Source organism: Rissa tridactyla, chromosome 3, assembly GCF_028500815.1.
Source record: "Rissa tridactyla isolate bRisTri1 chromosome 3, bRisTri1.patW.cur.20221130, whole genome shotgun sequence".
In the NCBI taxonomy this organism is placed as follows: domain Eukaryota; kingdom Metazoa; phylum Chordata; class Aves; order Charadriiformes; family Laridae; genus Rissa; species Rissa tridactyla.
The window spans coordinates 10,338,389-10,360,118 of NC_071468.1; the positions used below are offsets into that span (position 1 = coordinate 10,338,389).

General features: G+C 54.4%; 2 protein-coding genes across 3 annotated transcripts; one reads left to right on the forward strand and one right to left on the reverse strand.

The window, feature by feature from the left end:
* The first annotated feature begins 64 nt into the window (after positions 1-64).
* Positions 65-17,787, forward strand: PEX6 (peroxisomal biogenesis factor 6). 2 transcript variants are annotated; one of them, XM_054194729.1, is made up of 17 exons: positions 65-974; positions 1,062-1,222; positions 1,958-2,041; positions 3,393-3,495; positions 3,690-3,826; positions 3,911-4,022; positions 7,676-7,884; positions 8,478-8,670; positions 9,040-9,116; positions 9,227-9,359; positions 12,672-12,877; positions 12,970-13,031; positions 13,479-13,587; positions 14,810-14,926; positions 15,397-15,474; positions 16,652-16,791; positions 17,113-17,787. In XM_054194729.1, the coding sequence occupies exons 1-17, from the start codon at positions 84-86 to the stop codon at positions 17,247-17,249; spliced, it is 2,949 nt and encodes a 982-aa protein (XP_054050704.1). In that variant the 5' UTR covers positions 65-83; the 3' UTR covers positions 17,250-17,787. The 2 variants fall into 2 exon arrangements, with proteins under 2 accessions (XP_054050704.1, XP_054050705.1); XM_054194730.1 differs by lacking the exon at positions 17,113-17,787 and having other exon boundaries at positions 12,970-13,099; positions 16,652-16,790.
* A 1,314-nt stretch (positions 17,788-19,101) lies between these two features.
* GNMT (glycine N-methyltransferase) lies at positions 19,102-21,515 on the reverse strand. Its single transcript, XM_054194731.1, has 6 exons — positions 21,253-21,515; positions 20,948-21,075; positions 20,470-20,583; positions 19,796-19,938; positions 19,510-19,631; positions 19,102-19,409 (listed from the first exon to the last, which is right to left on the reverse strand). The coding sequence occupies exons 1-6, from the start codon at positions 21,456-21,458 to the stop codon at positions 19,238-19,240; spliced, it is 885 nt and encodes a 294-aa protein (XP_054050706.1). The 5' UTR covers positions 21,459-21,515; the 3' UTR covers positions 19,102-19,237.
* Positions 21,516-21,730: the final 215 nt, after the last annotated feature.

The window sequence follows — 21,730 nt, forward strand, 5'->3', positions numbered from 1 at the left end:
CGGCGCCTGCGCGCCGCGCCCTCTCTATCCGCCCGCCTCGATGGTGGCGGGGCGGGGACGGGTCCGCTCCGCCCCGCGGCGCTATGGCGGTGGCGGTGCTGCGGCCGCTGGAGGCCCCGCCGGCGGAGCTGGCGCCGGTCACCGCGCTGCTGCTGGCTCCGCCGCCGCTCTGCTCGGCGCTGCGCGGGCGAGGCGGCAGCGGTGAGGGCCTGGTGCTGGCGGTGCGGCCGGCGGGGCGCGGCGGGGCGCAGGCCGTGCTGCTGAGCGCCGTGGCGCTGGAGGCGGGGGGCCGGCGGGGCGCCGAGCTGTGGCTGCGCGGGGCCTTGGTGCGGCGGCTGGGGCTAGCGGCCGGCCGGCGGGTGGCCGTTTGGCCGGTGCGCCGCCCGCCGCCGCTGGCCTGGGTGCTGCTGGGGGCGGCGGGGCGGGCGGGGCGGCCGGCGGGCGGCGCGGTGCTGGTGCGGCGGGGGGAGGCGCTGCCGGGAGCGGGGCCGGGGCCGGGTCCGCTGGTGCTGGAGGCCCGGCCGGCGCTCCAGGGGTTGCTAGGCAACGGCACGCGCACCGCCCTCGCGCCCCCGCCGCCGCCCCAGCGCGAGCCCGCCGCCGGCAGCGCCCCCTGCCGGCCTCGCCCCGCCGCTCCCCCCCTCGTCTCCAGTTTCGCCGCCGCCGGGCCCGGCGGGGAGGCGGCTGCCGTGGGGCTGCGGGCGGCCCCCGGCGGCGGGGCGGGCGGCGGGGCGGAGGTGTGGGTGAGCCGGCGGGGGCTGCTGGCGCTGGGGCTGTTCCAGGGGGAGTGGGTGCGGGTGGGCGCCGAGGGGGCGGCCCGACGCCACCTGGCGGCCCTGTTGGCCCGGCCGCCGGCCTGGGAGTACCCGCGGGCCGCCCGCCGCGGGCCGCCCGACGGCGCCGCCCTGCTGGCCCCCGCACTGGCCTTCAACCTGGGCTGCGACCCCGCCGCCGCCGCCAACCTCCGCCTGCAGGTGAGCCGGGGCCCGGGGAGGCCGAGGCCTCTGGGGCTGGGGGCGGCGGCGGCAGGTCCTCACGGTGTGGCCTTTTCCCCTCTGCAGAGGTACGAACGGTCCGGCGCTGCAGGTGGAAAGGGCAGCCGGTCCGTGCTGTCCGTGCCCCCCTTCGCCAAGGAGCTGCACCTAGAGATCGTCTGCTCGCCAGCCTACAGCGCACGGGGGGGCTACGACCGCCTCCTCTACAAGCACTTCAAAACGCCCCGGTGAGCTGCACGGGGAGGGGACGCGTTCCTCTTCCTAGGGCGTGTTGGTGAGATGCACCCTTGCTCTGTGTTTGTGGCACCCAGAGCCGATACACACTAATGGTGTGCATAATCAACACCTTAATGCAGATGCTGAGTAGTTTTAGAATATCCGCTTGTACCATCTTCTCCTTGTGAGCGTGCTTCACTTGCACGTAGCACCTCTTGTCCTGTCCTTTGGAAGACATCCTCAAGTCTCCTTTCTCGTGATCTACCAGCCAACGCTGAGGGCTCCCAAGTGCTCCCTGCAAACCTCCATTCTGGGGCATGTTCATAACCCCAGTTTTCAGCTTTGAATGAAGTTGAGTAATCGGGAAACTGGATGTGTTGCCATCTTCTCTTATGACACCTGCCCCCAAGCCTCTTTCATTTGGCTGTCGAGGTGTTCTGTTGGAATTATTCTCGGCTCTTCCAGGAATAAGGAGGCTATTTTGTCTGGAAGAGACACTCTTTAATGGCATTCGTCTTCTATACCGTTCCCAGAAGGTTCCCCTTAGTAGTCTGGATGCGCGTACTCACATTCAGTGTATGCTAAATCTTTATGTGAGTATTTATAATTTTATTTACAGGAAAGGAGCGAGTTGTTATGAATAAGTATATTCTTTTCTATGAAAACGCATGTGGTACAGGATGGGGAGGACACACCACCAGAAGGATTTACTCTCACTGTTGAAACTCCCTGTTATTTTTTTGTAGGCTTGTCCAGGAGGGAGACATCCTATGTGTTCCAACATTTGGATATGCTGAGTTTTTAGAAGTAAATGCAGACAAATTCCTAAGGTAGGTGGCAACAAACCGTGGCTCTTACATGGGTACTGCAAAGGAAAAGATACTTTTCCACTATTGACTCTCTTGAAGCAAGACAGTTTATTCCATTCTGATCTGTTCCTGGAGTTTGGAGTTTATCGGCCTCTTATTTTAGGGAGAAGAGGGAAATGTTTTTGTTGGATTATGGAAGGCTGCAGCTAAAGGGAGGCCTCCCTTAGCTCACTCAAATAGTTGTGGGGGGAACAAAGGAAAAAGAGAGAAAGAAACTGATGGGGGGAAAAGGAATGAAGAGGAGGAAGGGGTGGCCACCAGCAAAGTGGGAGTTGGGCTTGTCAATGTGTGACAAACAACAAAATGTGAATATAAGCACTTACAGTTTGTATTAGAATAACTTTCTGTTTGGCCACCAATTCTGCCTTCCTTGGTTTTGCTTATATGGCTTTGAAACAGTTCTGTGCTAAGTGAGAGAAAGTCACCTTTGTATCAGCGTAGGGGTGCCTGCAGTGGGGTTTGGCTGGTGTTAATATAAACGCTTCATTTGTGTCACTGGGGGAACTGCCACAGGTAACGGAGGCGTGTGATGTGAAGAATCGCCTTGAATCATTCATGCAGGATGTACCAGCGACATGTTGTAACACTGCTCAGCTCCGCTATGCATTTTAAAATTTAATAGTTTTATAGCCAACTACATGAGTATTTTCTAGGCTGTTTCTCAGAGAGAGGCAGGACCATAGGAGGCACAAATCTTCCATTTGTGGTCTTATATTAGCCCCGTGGCAAGCCAGAGAAGACAGCAGAGTTCATGGGACCTAAGGAGCTTGGAATTGTGTTGGTGTGCAAGTGGTACAATTATTCAGAGGGTGGAGAAAATCCCAGAGGAAACCTCTGCAGATCACTTAATCCATCCAGTGGGATATCAGCGTAGGAGGAAGCCTTTTTCCTGCAAGGTGCCCAGGGTAGGATGCTTGTAAGGCTCTCATGGTATCTGGGTGAGCCCTAGCCTGCAGCCTGGAGGACTCTGCGCTGTAAGGTTTTAGACGCCGCAACTGAATCTCTGCGGAGTTGTAATGAAGGTAGCAACGGCAGAAGAGAAAATGTCTTGAGCTCTTAGATGAAGTTAGATTAGTACAGCCATACTTGTGGAATGAAGCCCACCAGCACAAGCTGTAACTGTTGACAGTCTTGTTGGTCTGTCTGGCCAGACGGCACAGTGGGGTCCATAAAGGATCCGTGTGGGTCCTGGGAGAAGGCAAGAGGATCTCTGCTTACCTCTGCCTTTCAGCTGTCTTCTTGTTGGCAACTGTATTGTTCCTGCCGTCAAGATCTTGACTCAACAATTTAGACTGCTTGTTTTTTCCCTTAGGTGGCCAGAGCTTTACTTCAAAGCGAGGAAAATCTTAGGCATGGGGGAAGGCGAGCAGTCTGAAGGTTACCTGGTGGACACCCAGAACACCTCTGTCTATCTGGTAAGATGTCAGTGGAGAGCAGGGAGGGTGTACAGGAGATCTGAGGCTGAGGTTGCACTAGGGGTGTTGAAGGTGCCTGTGGAGGCTTGTCTCTCCTGTCATTGAAAAATGGCATTTCAGCACACATTTTGTCACTTGGTACATGTCTTTTCTTGGGCGGTGTTCCACAGAGTGCTATTTTCCCTTCCTCACAGGCGGGCTCAACAAACAGCGCTGTCCCATCTGCCCCAGCCTATAACAGCCACGAGTTCTGGAGCAGTTTGTCTCCTGCTGGACTTTCTGATGTTGTGAAGCAGCTCTGTGACACTCTTCGGCCTCATCTGAACAGTCCGTGAGTTAGAATTCCTTCTAGCAAGCGCCGGGAGAGCTGGGACCGCGATCCCCGGTCACTAGGAGAACTGTCTCTGTGTTACAGGGCAAGTGCACTGAGCGCGGCTGGCAGCGTTCTCCTCTCAGGGCCAAGCGGCAGCGGGAAACTGATGGCTGTCAGAGCTGTGTGTAGCTGCCTCAACCTCCACCTGTTCAAGGTAATTCCTCCTGCGGTCAGCTGATTCGTGGATTTACAACATACAAAGAATTACGGAAATGTTCTTTAAGTTAGCCATACCAACTCTCCTGGGTATCGCAACCATGACATGCAGCCTGCGCAGAAGCTGCTCCCATGTGCACAAGCAGACAAAAGGGGTCCGAGTATTTTGAGCTTAGCGGCTTGCTCTGGCATGGGTTATGGCTGCTGGTGGGCAGAACCTCAGAGCAACCGTTGGGATCAGCCTAAAGGTCTGTCTAGCTCCATGGCCTATGTCTGAGACTGACCACTAACAGATGCTCAGGAAGAGAGCATAAGCATGAAGAGATGTCTCCTCTGGCAGGTACCCTCCAGTGCTCCGGAATCAGTAATTTAGAGATCTCTTGGCCCAGGGGTTGCATTTCTCCCTTTCTTTACTGACTCTTGCTATTAATGCTGTTGGTCTAAGGTACTTTACAGATACTGCAATTCACAGTTGTATTTTGGCAGACTGTCTCCCTGTCATTTGATAGGGCGTTGAGTTGATACTATACCCCAGAGGGTGGCAGTAACTAAAATATACAGAGAGAAGTTGGAAAGGTGATGAGGGCAGGGAATTGCAGTGGCACTGGGTGTTTTCACTTGTCCCCCCCATAGGCTGGGCAAAAAGGCATGTTGGAAAGTGAGGCAGAGATGATGCTAAGATCTTCTCTAGCTGGGTGGGAAGCCTAGAAAAGAAATTAAACCCTTGGTTTGATAATAGCATGTGTGCCAGATCTGGTTCAAAATTTCATGGCCTGTAGAAGAGCTACCCTGTAACTGTGTACACATTTGCCACCACCCGCTCGAGCAAAAAGAGCCCCCATATCTTCCATAGCAATGCTTGGCTTCTGAAAGAGGAACAACATCAAAACAAGGTTTCTTTAGAAAGAAAGAATCAGCCAAGATAAGGAAGTGTTACAACAAGAGACCGCTGCATAGATCACATTGGGGTGGCCTTGAAGTAAATGGAAGACAAAACAGATGAACAGATGACCAACACAGTCCACTTGGGTTTTGAAAAGGCTCTTTGGGAAGCTGAATGGTGGTGGGTTCTGAGTGAAAGTCCTGGCATGGATAAAGTGCTGGTTAAAGGTTAGGAACCGGCTGGGTGGTTGGTGGTGGTTGGTGAGTCTTCACAATCAGCAGCGGAGCTCTGCAGGCATCTGCACTGGGAACTCAGAAATGACCTGGGAAAGGGGGTGAACTGGGATATAATGGTTTGTTGATACCTAAATTATTAAAGGTAAGAGAAAAGAGACAGACTGTCCTTGGACTAGAGACCTTTAATGAGACCAAGTGACTGAGCAGTGAAATGGCAGGTAAAATTCACTGTAGTTAGTTTTACATGGAAATGATGGATTTCAAGCTGATTGTCACCAGTCAGTATCAAGAATTTGATTTTATGTCAATGGCTCCATGAAAATTTGGGCTCTGTTCTCCATATATGTCAAAGATCAGATCGTAATTTTAGGAAACAAACTTGAGAGTAGGTACTGCTGCTGTGCAGATCCTTGTCTTGCCACAGCTTGAATTCTGTGCACAGTTCTGGTGTCTCCATTGCAAAAGCGTAAACCTGAACTGGAAAAATTCAGAGGAGGCTACTGGGAAAGATCAGGAGTCTAGTCCAGTTTCTGTGTGGTGAACAGCTGAACAGGCTCTTCAGCTTGAAAAATAGAGAACTTGGGGAGAGTTTGATAGAGGTTTACAAGATCTTGAGTGGTCAACAGAGTGGAAAGTTTACTTTTCTTTGTGCCAGCATGAGGCCTGGGGCTGACAGGTGGAGCTAGTGGGAAAAGGCAAGCTAAAGGGGATGGTTCTTTGTGTAGGTAAGAGTATTTGGAGGAGAAACCTATTGTTATGAAATGACATCTGACTGGGAAAATCATTTCTGGTGGGAATGGTAGGTGCCTGGAAGAGTACTGAGCGGGGGGCGTTATATGTGCTTACTGTGATCATCCTCTTTCTTAAGCAGCCGCTTGTGGTCATGCTGGGAGACAAAATAATGGGCTAAATGGCCTCGTGGTCTGAACTGGTTTTAGTTTCTGAAACTCTGAAAGGATTTGGAAGAAGAAGAAAGATGGAAAGAAGAGATCTGGAAGGTTCCTTTTTGTGGAAGGGAAACATAGGCTTGCTCCTTTTTTGTGGGTATTTTTAGAGTCAACTCATAGAAAACAAGCTACACATTTTGGATATTTGGGTTTTTTTCTTCTATTTAGAAGTTGGGTCCTGTTAGGTTGACATTACTCTCTTTAGCTGCACTTTTCTATCCAAGTAAAGCTGTAACAGTGGGTCAGTGGGGGAGATAGTTACAGCTTTGGCCAGCTGCTGTGGAGCTCATCTTCTGGACGTGATCCTTAGTGGTGCTGAGCTCTTACTCTTCTGCAGATGTGCCATAGCTCTTGGGATCCAGTACAAGATTGCAGAGGCTTCACAGTACCTTCAGATGCACGTATAGGATATGTTTGGGAGCACTGCAGCACTGCCGTGTCCTGGCAGGTGGCCTCAGGTTCTTGTGCGATGTGCAAGGCTATAGCTCTGGATTTGGCCTTGTGTGCTGCTTTTAAAGACTAAGACTCTTACTACTGAAGCTAGAGGTATTTCCTGTCCGTCTTATTCTCCTATGCCAGCTTTTACGCTCTTCCCTGCTTTTCTCACTTACTGCAATGCTTACATTACCATTCCACCTTCTCTTCCTCTGACTGTTTTGCCTGCTCTCCTACCAGGACACAGTAATTCTTCCATACTGTAATCTCCACCACTTGACGATCAGCAGGGGTTTTTTTGTCCTTTCCCTCTGCCTTGCTGTACTTCCATACAGATACTGCTGCCATTTGGCTGTGCCTGCCCCAACCCTAACTCCTGTTTTTGCCTACAGTACATGGAGCACAGGAGTTCCTCAGCTCTGTGTCCCTGTCCTTACCCTTTACATCAGCTCTTGAGGCATTCTCCCTGCTTCAAGCTAGCCTTTCTGAGGATGAGGCCCAGGGAATCCAAGAGATGGTCTGGCTTTCTCTGCTCCGCCTCGCAGCAGCAGGAGGCAGCACTGCCTGTTTCCAGCAGCATTCAAGCTGCTGTTCAAGGCTGGCCAGTGACCTCTCCTGTTTGGATGACTGTATCAAATGTTTACTTTGCAAACAGTGTCTGGGCCTCTAGCCGCTTCCAACTTCTCCCCCCGCTTCTACCTTCCTCTTGCACTTTGAGCCTGTGTGGCACTGGGTTGAACAGTTTCCTGAGCCTCCCCTTCTGCTCTTTGCACTGTTCCTCCAAGACACCTTGTTCTCCCTTTCTTGGCCTCTCCCACAGCTCTCCCATCCCTTCCAGCTTTGCTTACTGAGCCGTGATATCCACCGTATCAACTTCTCTGGTCTCTTGGCCTCACCTCTTTCAGACACGTTTTCCTGCCCCCTTTACCTCCTGCAGAGAAGCAAGAAATAGATGTTTTTCCATGCCAGAGAGTCCTGAATATGTCTATTTTGAACATGTCCTGAATGTGTCTCTGGGAAGGATCCAACTAGATCTCCTTTTGGCTGTGAATTGCCCTTGGAAGGCTTTGTGGACTTGAACGTTGCCCTGGGTCCCCCAGCTGTCCAAGTTGCAACCACTGCAGACTGTGTTGTGTGGTCTGTCTCGCAGGTTGATTGCGTTAGTTTGTGCAGTGACACCAGTGGAGCCACAGAGGAGAAAGTACAGATGGCCTTCACCCAGGCCCAGCAATATCATCCGTGTGTGCTCCTGCTGAAAGACATCGAGGTGCTTGGCAGAGACCGGGACAGGCTAGGAGAGGACGCCAGGGTCATAGCTACTCTGAGACAGCTGCTCCTGGACAGAGACCCATCACTGAGGTACAGACCCTGCGTGTTTGCTATGAGCGTCTGCGGTGATTGTTTGCTTCTGCCATTCCTAGGGCAGCAGTCACCGTTACATCAAGGTGACTGATTGCTAATGTGCCCTGTTTTATTTTTAATCCGGTGGAATCTCTCCCAGACTTGCTTTGTTTACTTCAGAGGGCCCTTGTTCTTCCAGCTTAGTGGCAGAGGGAATTGGGAAGCGTCGTTTGTCTGAAGCTGGTTTCTGAGTTGTTCAGATGAGCAAACCTGGTGTGTTGGCTGTGAGGCATGCCAAGGGCCACAGGGACCCCGGAAGGGAGCTGGACCCCGGGAGAATCTTGAGGCTGATGACAAGTACCAGGGCACAGGGAAGGAGACATCCAGTGAAGAAATAAGATGCCTTTTGAAGGGCCTGTACTTGGAAACAGAGCCCACAAAGCAGTTCAAGGGCAAGCTGGAGGAGGGTGGCTGCAAGACACCTTGGCCAGTATGTGCATTTCTCAGAGGGAAGGCTAGCCATTAGAGAGTAACTTGGCATGGGTGATAGCAACGTAAAAGGGAAGCTTCCTTAGAGCTGAGACCATGCACTGTCGTCCTTTTATCAACAGCCATGTTGTCCTGGTGATTGCCACAACCTGCAAACCCCAGGATGTTCCTACAGACGTGCAGACTGCTTTCCTTCACGAGGTGAAAATTGAAGCCCCTTCAGAAGAGCAGAGGAGGTCAATGCTGAGCATGCTGACTGCTGGTCTGCCTCTGGGCAAAGAAGTGAGCCTGTCCAAGCTGGCCCGCAGGACTGCAGTGAGTGAAACCACAGCAGCATGTGGAGATGGGCAGGACAGGAGTGCTGGGCCAACCTCCCCTACGTGGCCTTGCAGAAAAGGGGCAATTCCCACAGCACAGGCAACTTCTTCAGTCAGACATCAGCTTTAACTTCAGATTTAACTGCAGCCTAAGGACTTCACACCTTTTGCAGGGGTGTTGGTTGATACTTAGCTCTGCTAGAAGACGGAGCCAATAGGAAAAAAAAAAAAGAAGCTAGAGCCTTCAGCCAGGGCACAGCAGCTCAAAGAACAGCTCTGCGAGGAATTTTTCCCTGTACACTTTTTATGGCCCAGCTGGAGCTGTGGTCAGGGACTGAACTGATGCTGTTTGTTTCCGCATTCACAGGGTTTTGTGCTGGGAGATTTCTGTGCCTTGTTGTCCCACAGCAGCCGGGCTGCTTGTACCCGCATCCAGGCCTTGAGGTAGCACAGGCAACAGGGCAGGAGGCGGGGGAGGGCAGGGGCTGCAGCCAGCAGGAAAATGCCAGGAGCTGGGGCGGAGCCTGAGTCCTTCCTTTCTCTTTCCTCAACAGTTTTCCAGGCGGACTGAGCGAGGAAGTGGAGAGAGATTTTTGCACTGCTGGGTTCCCGGTGCTTGAGGAGGATTTTAGCGTTGCGCTGGACCAGCTGCACGATGCCCATTCACAGGCAGTGGGAGCCCCGAAGGTAGGATGCTGGGGCAGAGGAGGGAGGGTTGGTTCTCTAGGGCGGTATGGCTCAGTATCTCTCGCAGACCTCGCCAGACAGGGCTGTGCTCTAGCATACCACTTCCTGTTGTGTCCTTCCATGTATTCCCCAGCCTTGGGTGGGAAACAGTCCCACTGGGCTTTCCCCACGAGTGCTTTTCATCCTCTTGGCTTTGCATTTGGTCAGGGTAGCCCTTGCTGCTCTAACTGGAGACCACTTAGTTGGCTAGTGCCATAGGGCTGCCAGCTGCGTAGCTCAGCCTTTCGAGAGGCAAAGGCAACCGCAGGCTGGCTGCCTCGCTGAGGTCTCTCCAGCCACCTGATGCATGGGAACAGAGAGGCTGGCGCGCAAGCTGGTGAGGGAGTTTCCCCACATGTGTGAGAAGCCTTATACTTGATCCCTGGCCTCGGACACTGCCCGAGCAGGCACAGGCTTTTCAGACGGCCGGGCGATTGGAAGAGCTTGGGGGTTCTTCAGAGAAAGGGACGTGGAGTGTCAGAGAAAACCAGCAGAGTCAGCTTCTCGTGAGGGGTGTGATCTGCCTCTGGCAGCTCGGCACACAGGGAAACAGCATTAGGGGTGACTGTTTTTGCTGCGTAGTGTGGGTAGTGTGAGGTCCGAGCGAAACGATTGGAGCCTCTTCTCCACACCCTCGAGTGCAAATAACTGAGCTCAGCACAGGACAGGGAACGCTGGCCTTGGAGCAGTTATTCTGGCGCCTTCCCCAGCTGCCCACTTGCAGTCCTGCCCAGGGTGACACCTTGCTGGTGTCATCATACAGGAGCTACTCCGGGACTTAATTAATTCAGAAATTTACTAGAGACTGAAATGAGCTCTGCTTTGAGGCCTGTTTGCCAAGTTTGCTGTAAGACAAATAATAACCATAGAGCGTGCTCGACAGTGAGCTGTGTGAATGGGAGCTGATTTCCTTTGTATTTTACAGTCCTTTATCAATTTCTTAGTAATTGGCTGCGGTTCAGAAAGCCCATTAGCAGACCTGGATACTCTCAACGTACATAACTTTCAATTCCCTGCTTGCATTTTCTGGTTAGTCACACATTTGTTTGCAGTTATAGCTTGAGCTTCCTAGAGACAACTAATTTCAAACCTCCCGTTGCTAGCAGTGTCTGCAACATGTCCTAGACTCACAAAGCTCTCCCCTGAAAACAACCTTGCTGCAGTTTTCCAGCTCCCATGCTGATGCCTGTAGAGACTTTTCTAGTGAGGCAGTATAAGCAAGAGTGCAGGGGAGAGGGCAACTCTTCCATTAATTAGCACTGAAGAAGTACGGCATGTGACCTTTTGCTTTAAGAGACTTTTTTTTTTTTTTTTTTTCCTGGAAATCCTTATCTTGTCTGACCTGATTTTCCTGGTGGACTTGCTGGACAGCTGGAGAAATAGCGTGAGATAACATCATCTCAAGTAGCGAAGGAAGGAGAGCCAAATTGGCTGATGGGAAAAGAATTTTGCTCTGGCCTATTTTTAAACTCCCAATTTTTGCTGGCACCTGTTCACCACCCAGCCAGCTGCTGGGGGGAGGTGTTTTTGGGCTTTGCTTTCTCTGCATGTTCCCGGGAGAGCTGCTCTGACTCTCAGGAGGATCTGTCACGCAGACTGTGGCATTCCTGCTATTTCTAATGCTGTGAGCAGAGCAGCAGCATCTTCTGAGATTGTTTTGCTCAGCACAAAATAACTAAAGTGTCATGGATCACCCCTCTCAAGTTTGCTGTCTTTTCTCTCCGCAATGATCCCTTGCGTATTTGCAGTTGACCCCATCCCTATCCATTTCTTGTAAGCATCCATGGATTTTATTCTCGCATCCCCCCTTTCAAAAGCAGCTGGTTTTCTGGACAGTGTCCTCCAGGATGTGTCTCTCTCACATCCTCCTTCACATGACAGAGGTTCCTAATAGCCCAGGTTTTGTCGCTCTGGTGAGAAGCCCTTGCACAGTCTCACCATCTTGGGGGACAAGGTGCCCTGAGCACAAGTAGCTCATAATTGCTAGGTCTAGGTTTCTTTTTTTTCTTTTTTTTCTTTTTTTTCTTTTTTTTCTTTTTTTTCTTTTTTTTCTTTTTTTTCTTTTTTTTCTTTTTTTTCTTTTTTTTCTTTTTTTTCTTTTTTTTCTTTTTTTTCTTTTTTTCTTTTTTTTCTTTTTTTCTTTTTTTCTTTTTTTTCTTTTTTTTCTTTTTTTTCTTTTTTTTCTTTTTTTTCTTTTTTTTCTTTTTTTTCTTTTTTTTCTTTTTTTTCTTTTTTTTCTTTTTTTTCTTTTTTTTCTTTTTTTTCTTTTTTTTCTTTTTTTCTTTTTTTCTTTTTTTTCTTTTTTTTCTTTTTTTTCTTTTTTTTCTTTTTTTTCTTTTTTTTCTTTTTTTTCTTTTTTTTCTTTTTTTTCTTTTTTTTCTTTTTTTTCTTTTTTTTCTTTTTTTTCTTTTTTTTCTTTTTTTTCTTTTTTTTCTTTTTTTTCTTTTTTTTCTTTTTTTTCTTTTTTTTCTTTTTTTTCTTTTTTTTCTTTTTTTTCTTTTTTTTCTTTTTTTTCTTTTTTTTCTTTTTTTTCTTTTTTTTCTTTTTTTTCTTTTTTTTCTTTTTTTTCTTTTTTTTCTTTTTTTTCTTTTTTTTCTTTTTTTTCTTTTTTTTCTTTTTTTTCTTTTTTTTCTTTTTTTTCTTTTTTTTCTTTTTTTTCTTTTTTTTCTTTTTTTTCTTTTTTTTCTTTTTTTTCTTTTTTTTCTTTTTTTTCTTTTTTTTCTTTTTTTTCTTTTTTTTCTTTTTTTTTCTTTTTTTTCTTTTTTTTCTTTTTTTTCTTTTTTTTCTTTTTTTTCTTTTTTTTCTTTTTTTTCTTTTTTTTCTTTTTTTTCTTTTTTTTCTTTTTTTTCTTTTTTTTCTTTTTTTTCTTTTTTTTCTTTTTTTTCTTTTTTTTCTTTTTTTTCTTTTTTTTCCCTTCCCTCTTGTGTCCCAAGGGCTGTCTGCAGCAGGGCTCTCTGGCAGGTACTTTCCCTGGGGTATTTTTGCTGACAGGTGATATGAGGTGCAACAGAGGACTGGAGACAAGGCAGCAGCTTGCATGGGGACATGCACAGTTTGTTCTCCATATTGCAGAGTTCAGGAGAGGGGAATGTGGGTGCTGGGGGATCCCACGGCCAGGATGTCTGGCAGTGCAGTGCGGGGCTGACTTGCTGCATAGCCAGACACAGGTGACGGCACGAGGGGCTGGTGACTACTACCCCACTGGAGCAAGAGCTCCCCAGGCCTGCTCGAGACTCAGGAAGAAGTGCTGACAGGGACTCTCTCTCTTGGCAGATACCGTCCGTCTCCTGGCAGGATGTTGGTGGGCTCCAGGAGGTGAAGAAGGAAATCCTGGACACTATCCAGTTGCCCCTGGAGCACCCGGAGCTGCTGTCACTGGGTCTGTGCCGCTCTGGTCTGCTGCTGTATGGGCCTCCAGGGACAGGGAAGACCTTGCTGGCAAAAGCCGTGGCAACCACATGCGCCATGACGTTCCTTAGGTGAAGAGTGGGGGTTCATGCAATGGGACTGACTTTCTCCTGGCAGCGGATGGGCATGTGCTAACTGGCTCCCTCTTCTCCCTTCCCCACAGCGTGAAAGGGCCAGAGCTGATCAACATGTACGTTGGGCAAAGCGAGGAGAATGTGCGTAACGGTGAGCAGATGCATCCTGCTCCTACATGTAGGAAGATGGGGCTTTTCCGTGGTGCTGGAGGGAAGGAGGTAGTACTTAAACCCCTCTTTCCGGCTCCCACCCACAGCTGCCCGCAAGGGCACAAACCCAACTGTCTCCTGCACTCAGTCTGTTCCTTTCCTTGCCACATCTTCCCCTCCTGCTCGCTCTGGGCCTGTTGCTCTTGTCCCTGGTTTTCCCGATGGGACAACAGCCCCTCAGAGACAAAGCTGAGCCTTGGGGCCCATGGTGCTGGGTGCTGCTTGTTCCTGCTCCCACTGAGCCCCTCAGGCAGGAGCAGTTGGTGGTGGTGAGGCAGTGGGCAGCTGGTTTCCATCCACGGCTCTTCCCTCCTGGTGACGTAGCAGGTCCTGTTGCCGTTGACTGCTCCTCCAGGCCTTTCTCACCTTTTGTGCTGTCTCCTCCCAGTATTTGCCAGAGCCAGGGCAGCTGCTCCATGCATTATCTTTTTTGATGAACTGGATTCCCTGGCCCCCAGTCGTGGGCGGAGTGGAGATTCAGGGGGCGTCATGGACAGGTGGGTGAGCATTATGTGTTTTTGAGAGACCAGCATGCCTGCCTCAGCTGGGGGGATGCACAGGATATCCCCACGAGGCAGAGTCCATCCCAAATCTCTATTTTTTTTTTCCTTCCTTCCCTGCTCCCTTCAGCTCTTCTGTGTGGCCTGTCTCCTCTCTCTGGACATTAGTACTGCTATTTGCATTGCCACAGATTCCTGATTGCCCAAGCTTGTTGTGCAAACATTTGGTAAAGACAGAGTCCCCTCCAGCTGCTTCTGTGGCTGCCAACTACTCCCTTTGGCCTCTCCAAGGTCATCCTTCACACCCCTGCCGTGCTCGCCTCCTATTAGCTGCTGTTTCGCTGCAGTGGGAAACCTTTCAGCTGCCTCTGGTAGAAGCAAAATATGTACAGCTTAGAGATACCCAGAAACAGGGTTATTTCCCCCAGGCCTCTTCTGCTGAGCTGATAGTCCCCATCCAATCTTCCTCTCCATCCATGGGGGTTCTGCAGAGTTTTCCAGTGACACCGTGTGTCACTGGACACAGCGTCCATCTTCACACGCGCAAACCAGTAGCTCTGGAAGGGGCTGGGTATGGTGCCCGTTGGTTGCCTCAGGTGATCCCAGAACCTGGTGGAGGTATCCCCATTCCAGGAGGTCTGTGCAGCACTGAAGTACTGTGCTGCCAGCCCAGCTTAAGCCTCGTGGCCGCAGAACTAGATCTGCAAGGTGTGCCATTCACCGCTCGGAGAACGGGTTGTCAGTGTCACCGGCCTGCCAGGCTGTCCCCGGCAGGGACTGACAGGGCAGTCCTGCAGCTGAACGTGCTGGGCAGTACCACGTAGCGGGGAGAGTTAGGATCAGCCAGCACATGCGAGTGGGCAACCTGAGCCATAGCCATGCATGCCTGCCTGCGTTTGCTCTGTGTTGCCAGTGTCTGATAGCAAGTATAAGCACGTGTGGCCATCCTGGAAGGGTTCAGAGCCAAGCAGAGGCCTGAAGGACTGTCTGGGTAACAGAGGTTTGCACTGACTTTGCAATGAACCCACACACTCACTGGCTGCACGTAAACGAAGGGGTCTGGATGGCTGTGTCAGGGCTCTTCAGGGAAGAGAAATACGAGCTGAAGTCCAAGCCACAGACCTGCCAGTGGCCTCACTTATTCCTCTTTTCGTTTGGTGGCTGAGGGTGACAGTGGGTGACTTGCCAAGGCCTAGTTGTGCTGTCTTGCACCCTGCAGAGTTGTCTCGCAGCTCCTGGCTGAGCTTGATGGCCTTCATTCCACCAGAGAGGTATTTGTCATTGGAGCTACGAACAGGCCTGACCTCCTGGACCCAGCTCTGCTCCGGCCGGGCAGGTATGTCGCATCCTACCCTGCCTTACTCCAGGGTAGTTCCCCGGAGCTCCTTAGGCAGTGATGAGGTGGACTGTGTCCCCACCACATTCCCTCCACAGAGACTTCCTGAAGTCCCCCAGCCCTGGCTTGTGGGGGAGATAGGAAGCCAAGAGGAGGCCGGTGCCTACGGCTGTATCAGCAGAACAAGATACCGCTGCTTGTTATCCCCCTCCACTCTGGTTATCGCCCCAGCATCAGAGCAGGGCAATAAGGGACCTGCCCGTTTCTCCGGCCTGCCCCGGTCCCTCTGAAGAGCAGCCCTGCCCTCCAGCACGTTGCCTGCTTTTTCCCCCCAGCTTTGTGTCATCCACGAACTTGGCAGCAAAAGGAGCTGCCCTAGGGCCACCCTTCAGTTTCCGTTGCACAGGGCCGAGCACCCGTGGCAGGTTTGCCTTGGCCTGTTCTCGACTGCCTCTTCTCTCTGCTGACAGGTTCGACAAGCTGGTCTATGTGGGCATAAACGAAGACCGGGAGTCGCAGCTGCAGGTGCTGAGCGCCGTCACCAGGAAGTGAGTGACCCTGTGCTCTTGCAGCAGCCTTCCGCCACCCTCCAGTGGGTCGCAGTCTTCCTGGGGTTGATGCGTAGTGTGCTCCAGCTTGGCTTCATGTCTGAGCCCTGGGGAGCACCTGAGTCACTGACCCACAGACAGCAGGTAGGGGAAGAGGATGGGGCAATTTCCAGAAGCAGAACTGGGGCTGGTTTTCGTACAAGATGGGAGCAGCTCAGGTGACTGTCCAGGTGGAGCGGTTGGTAAAGTTCTCCAGTCACCGTGCCCACATGCTTTTCTTGAGGAGCTTAGCCAGATCCTAACAGCGTGATGGGACTGTGGTGCACCAAGATAGCAGGAATCTCCCATTTGCTTCCTGCAAGAGTTCCCCTGGCGCATCTGCTGTTTCCAGGTCCAAGGGTGAAGGCAGCTCTGTTCATCTCACTGTCCCCCCTCCTGCAATGCTGAGGGGTGTTCAGCCTGTGCTCTGTTCCAAACACTGGTTGTGTTGGGATCATGGCAACGTGGGGTTTGGCTGCTTCCCCAGCCATTCTGAGCTCCTGAGGGCATCTCTCTAGAGGGAGAAAAGCAAGCCCTGGAATTCAGGTGCAGAGGTACCACCCCACCGCAGCTGGGTGAGCAGCTGGGAATCTGCCTCTGCGGGGACGTTCTGTCATGGATAGCCGTGATCGGCTGCTGCCTTTGACGATAAGCTAGCAGGAGAGGCGAGAGCGTGGGCTGGCTGCGAGCATCTATTCACGCCGTGTGGCTTGGCCGTCGTGCCCTCCAGCACCGTGCTGCTGTTCGTGCTGAAGGAGGCTCCCTGTCTGCAGCGTGGCACTGATGGGATGGTTTGGTGTTACAGTGGTTTGTACTGTCTGTAATTAAACATGTTCTTATCCAGCCCTGGCTGTAGGCTGTTCCCAGGCATGTGGACTACCTAGTTTCTCTGAGTGAGAACTCAAAAGTTGCCTTTGATCCTACTTAGCAGGAGAGAGGACTCAGAGAGGTGACTACATTGACAAAACAAACAAACCAACCCCTTTGATTTTTTGTTTTTTTCGAGCATGCAGAGCACAGTCCAGAAGTGGCTAAACATGGGGCCTCCAGTTCCTCCCGCCCAGTCAGACTGGCTGCCACCGCTCTCCTGGTTTGTTTTTTCTGTGGCTTTTACACCTGCACTTTTCTCTCTCGGCAGGTTTAAACTGGATCCTTCCGTGAATCTCACCACCATCCTAGAAAAATGCCCGGCTCAGCTGACAGGAGCAGACATCTATGCCCTGTGCTCGGATGCCATGATGTGCGCTGTCAAACGCAAGGTGGAATGGATCGAGGAAGGTAGGAGCCCGGCCTTTAGCTGTCCCACGTGTTGGGGTGGCCCAGCACAGGGGCAGAGAGGAGAGTTACCGATGCTGGTAACTGGGCTTTGTGAGAAAGGCCTCGACGGCTTTGGGACCAAGTCTAAATGCTGGGCTCTGGGTTACTGGCAGGCGGCTTCTGCAGATGTGATCATCTTCACCTCCAGCGCGTGGTCCCGGTGGGAAGGAGACAGACATGGATTTTCCTTCCAGTCTCTGGTGGCTGGAGAGGGGGCTGTCAAATCTTTCCAGCCGCCCCTGCGTTGGCATTCAGCCTTTTCCTGTCCTCTGTCTCATGCAGGGCTGGACACCGAGAGCTCTGCTCTGATCCTGACCATGGAAGACTTCCTGCAGGCTGCTGCGAGGTTGCAGCCGTCAGTCTCTGAGCAGGAGTTGCTCAGGTACAGACTCATCCAGCAGAAGTTTGCTGCCTGCTAATGCTGAGCAGAGCTGGGACTGGAGGAGTGGTGGGGACGGTGTGTTAAGGGGTGCGAGAGAACAGGCACAAACAGGCACCCCCCTGCTCTCCTCTGATGTCTCCTGGGCCCCCTTCTTTCGAGCTTGGGTGGAAAAGTAGCCGTCCGTTTTCCTGCACCAAAGCCCGGTGGAAGCACTGCTCTGCTCAGCCAAGCTGGTGGTGGGTTCTGTAACGGTCCCTCACATCTCAGGGAGCACTTTGTGGCTGCCGGGAGCATACCGGGGTGACTTCCCGGCACAGAGGAAGCTGAGTCTTGTGGTTGTGGGCAATGTAGGAGTGTCTCCGTGGGTGACAGAGCACTGAGTGGGGGAGCAAGTCCCAAACTGCACTCAGTTTGGCAGCAGGAGGGGGGCTGGAGGCAGCCCAACACTTGTTGGGGTGTCAGCCCCCAGTGAGGGGCGCTGGCTGGAGGGCAGTAGGACACGAGATGCTGCTGCTGCAGCCAGCCTGGACTAGACATGGTCTCTCTGAATAAATATGGGGGTTTGACACTAGGTATTCACTGCCTGGCCTCAGGTCTTTGCCTGCTCGTGGTGTCTGTGGGCTTGGGAAGGTCCCTACGAGCTCCCTCGGGTGGGTGTTGCAGAGAAACCCTTGTCCTGCAGGTAGAGGGGGGAGGGCACCTGTGAACAGGGCTGGGGCCACCTTTGTCTGGCAAAGGTTGCCAGAGTGGCTGCAGTACATACGAGATGAGGAGAGGCCAAGGGAACGGGGTTTGCTCAGCTGGGAGCTGAACTGTCTCTGTGGAGAGAGCCCAGTTCTTCCTGGAGGTGCTGGGAGGCAGGACACGAAGCAAGTGGCAGCAAGGGAAGTTCCCACCAGATACTAGGAAAAACTCGTCATGGGGAGAGGGAGTGTTCCAACCTTGGAAATACTCAACCCGTGGCTGGAGCAGCCCAGAGCTGCCCTGTCTGCGCTGACCCCCCTGCCGAAATCCTGTCTCACCTCCCTCTGTAGCCTCACGGCAGCTGATGGCACCACCACGTGTGTCCCGCTTCCTGGCCTTTGCCAAGGATGCCAAATAAATCCCCACTCCAGCCGTGTGTGGCAGCCAGCTGGCCAGCAGCTGCCTCCGCCAGGTCCCTGCAGCTGCTCCTGTGGCTCGTGGACATGTTAAGCCAGAGGCCCAAGGGGTCGTTGCTCCCAGGCTTTGCCCCACGGCTGGCAGTTGTGTCCCAGAGCCAAGCGTGGCTGTCGAGCACCAGGTCCCCACCGCGCTCCTCCTCGAAAGGGCTGGTTCTCCAGCAGCTGCAGGCATTCCTGCACGAAGCCCCAGCTGATACGTGCCTCCAGCCCTGTTGCGCTTGCTCTGGCACCTGAGCGTGTTGAGGCAGAGCTGTCCCTGACCGCAAGGCGCTGCTGGACCTGGCCACCACCTCTCTCCCCAGGGCGGGCAAGGAGGGAGCTGCAGCCACAGCAAAAGCGCTGGTGGGGGGGGATGCGGAGCCTCCCCCCTCGGGGAGCCCTGGCAGAGGGGTGTCAAGAAAAGGGGTCGGCGCCTGGCTGGGGGTGGTACAAGGGAGGAAAAAAACAGTTGCAGCACACTGTGAGCCGTGCTGTCGTGGGCTTTGCGGGGACGTGCAACCAGCCAGGAGCCAGCCCACCCTTGGCTCCGCTTCAAGGGGAGCCCCGAACCCCACACCACAGGCATGACTGGCACCCGCGGCGGGGGGGCTCGGGCGTGAGGCTGTGCCTGCACCCACCCCATGCTCCCCCCAGGCTGGGCAGGTCCTTCCCCGTGAGTCCTGAGGTGGCTTCGGCCATTCCTCTTGCCCTGGACCCTACACATACACGGACACACGAACCACGGGCTCCGGTAGGTCTCACGAATGCTCTTAATTAATGGGAGGGGGCTCCAAGGCAGCTCTCAGCAATGTCTCCAGCCCCCTGCTTGTCCCCGGAGCTGCTCGCAGCTCTCAGCCACCACAGTCCCATCTCTGCAGCCCCCTCAGGCCGTCTTCTTCACCACGTGGATGAAGTAGCAGGGGACGTGGGCTTGCCCCGGCGTGTAGGGCTGGAAGTCACCCAGGACGCTGTGCTGGCACTTCCCCTGGAAGGCGCCTTTCAGCAGGGCCGTGAAGGCCTCCAGACGGTGCGGGTAGTAGGAGAGCCGAAACTTGCTGCAAGGAGGCAACCATGGTGAGGTGGGGGCTAGCAGAGCACAGCACTAGCCACCCTCCCCGCTCCAGGGCTAGGAGCCACCCCCGCGGCCCCTCTCACCTCAGCTCCGGGGCTGCACCTGCCTCGGTGGGAGGGACCTGCACCGTATAGTCCAGGGTCACCATGTGCGCCTTGTTGTTCACCAGCAGCACCGAGGTGGTGATGTCTTTGGTCAAGTCACTCTGGGGACCACAGTAAGACCGTTTGTGGCCTGTGGGGACTTGGTGGCCCCCTCCCCAGCCTGGGCACAGCCCTGCTCCCTGCCCCACTTGGCCCCCTTGGGGCCAGAGGGCTCAGGTTGGGGCAGAGAGGAGTGGGATGGGGGAGGGTCCACCAGCCCACCTACCTTGTAGTAGATGTTCTTGCCAGGTGGAGCGCAGCCCGTGGCTAGGATGTGATCGTAGTTGCGGTGGTCGATGACCAGGACACCACCGGGCCGCACCATGCTGGCGATGTTCCTCAGGGCCAGCTTGTGGTCACTCTGGTCCCCTGGGGAGGAAACCGCAGTGTCCCCAGGCACTGATTGTACCCTGTGGCACAGCCCGTGGGGCCCCATTTTGCCCCCCACCCCCCCCACACACACACAGACAGAGCTACCCCTGCCGTGCCTCCCCCCCCCCAAAACCAATCTCAGCTTGGAGAACCCACAGCCCCACCCATGGTATGAGCTCAGGCACGTTCTCAGCCTCACTGGGGCAGAGCACACCACATGGGGAACCCACCACCCTGCTTGTAGCACAAGTCTGGGTGTGTCTCCAGCCTTGCCAGAGATGTGACAGAGATGCACACAGCTCCACCACCATCATCACAGCACCCAACGGGCCCCACTCATGCTATGAACTGGGGCACGTCCTCAGCCTCCCTGGAGTCACGCCGTGATGCAGCAATGCCACTGCGCGTAATCTGCTGCCCCACTTATGGCATGAGCTAGGGCATGGTCTCAGCCTGCTGGCAGACACAGTGCACATGTGTGTAGGTAACACACGCGCGCGCGCACACACACACACACCCCCAACTCACCTTTGAAGTCAGGCAGGTGCGCGAAGGAGTTGCCCAGGCAGATGACTGCATCAAACCCGTCCCCTGGCTTCTCCAGGTCCTGCTCCAGCGTGAGCCAGTTGGCCTCCTCGATGACTGCAGTACAGGGGAGCGGATGAGGGCAGGGACACCCCAACGACCCAACAGCCTACCCCGCATGCAAGCCCCCCCCCACCTGCCCCCCAAGCCCATCATCACCCAGCCCTTCCTTAGCCCCCTGCAGGTGCTGTATCCAGCCTGGGGCCAGCAGGCAGGTGAGGGCCACAGCCTGGGCTTGCAGAGCAGCTGGCATTGGCAGGTCCCTGCCCATCCCTGCAGCAAGGCCAGCGGCACCCACGCGAGGGGCCTGAGCATGGCAAGGGGTTGGGGACGGGACGCGAGGGGCTCAGGGCAGAGGCCCCCAGGCCGGGGTGGGGTGTTGGTCTCCACATGCCCCTCCCGGCCCCCGTGTCCCCCGCACCCCATCGGTCGAAGGGCTCCTCCTTGCGTCGCTCCCAGCGCTCCTTCAGCGCGTACTTGAGCATCTTGTCGCTGGCGTCGACGCTGGTCACCTGGAAGCCCTCCTCCAGCAGCATGATGGAGTCCACCCTGGGGACACGGCTGTCAGCGGGGCCGGGGGCAGCTCAGGGGGGGCCCGGGTGGGGGTGGGGGGACGGGACTTTGGGGACGGCCGGGGGCAGCGTGGCCCAGGGTATCCCCGGGGCGGGAAGGGCGGAGGGGATGGGGGGGGGGGGGACCGGGCGGGCGCGGGGCGCGGTGCCTCACCCGGTGCCGCAGGCCACGTCGAGGACGGAGCGGCAGCGGTGCTGGCGGAGCAGCGCCAGGAGCCAGCTGCGGTACTCGGCCGTGCGGCCCCGCGTGTCCCCGATGTACAGCTGCCACACGCGGGCCGCCCGACCGTCCGCGTACTGGTCCGGCAGCCCCTCCGCCGCCACCCCCAGCGACCGCGTCCGGTACACGCTGTCCACCATCCCGCCGACGCCGACACCGACACGGCCGCGGCCCCGGCCCCGCTCCGGCCTCACTGCGCCACGCCCCCGCCGACGCCCCGCCCACCCCCCCCGCCCCCGCCCCTCCGCCAATCACCGCCCTCCCGCCCCCTGCGCGCCTGCCAATCACCGCTCCCCGCCACGCCCCCCTCTCCGCCTCGCCCCCGGGATTTGGCGCGCCGGCGCGCCGCGGGGGTTGGGTTGGGGCCGGGGGGGGTGACCCCCGCATCAGCCGCCCCCGGTGGGGCCGGGAC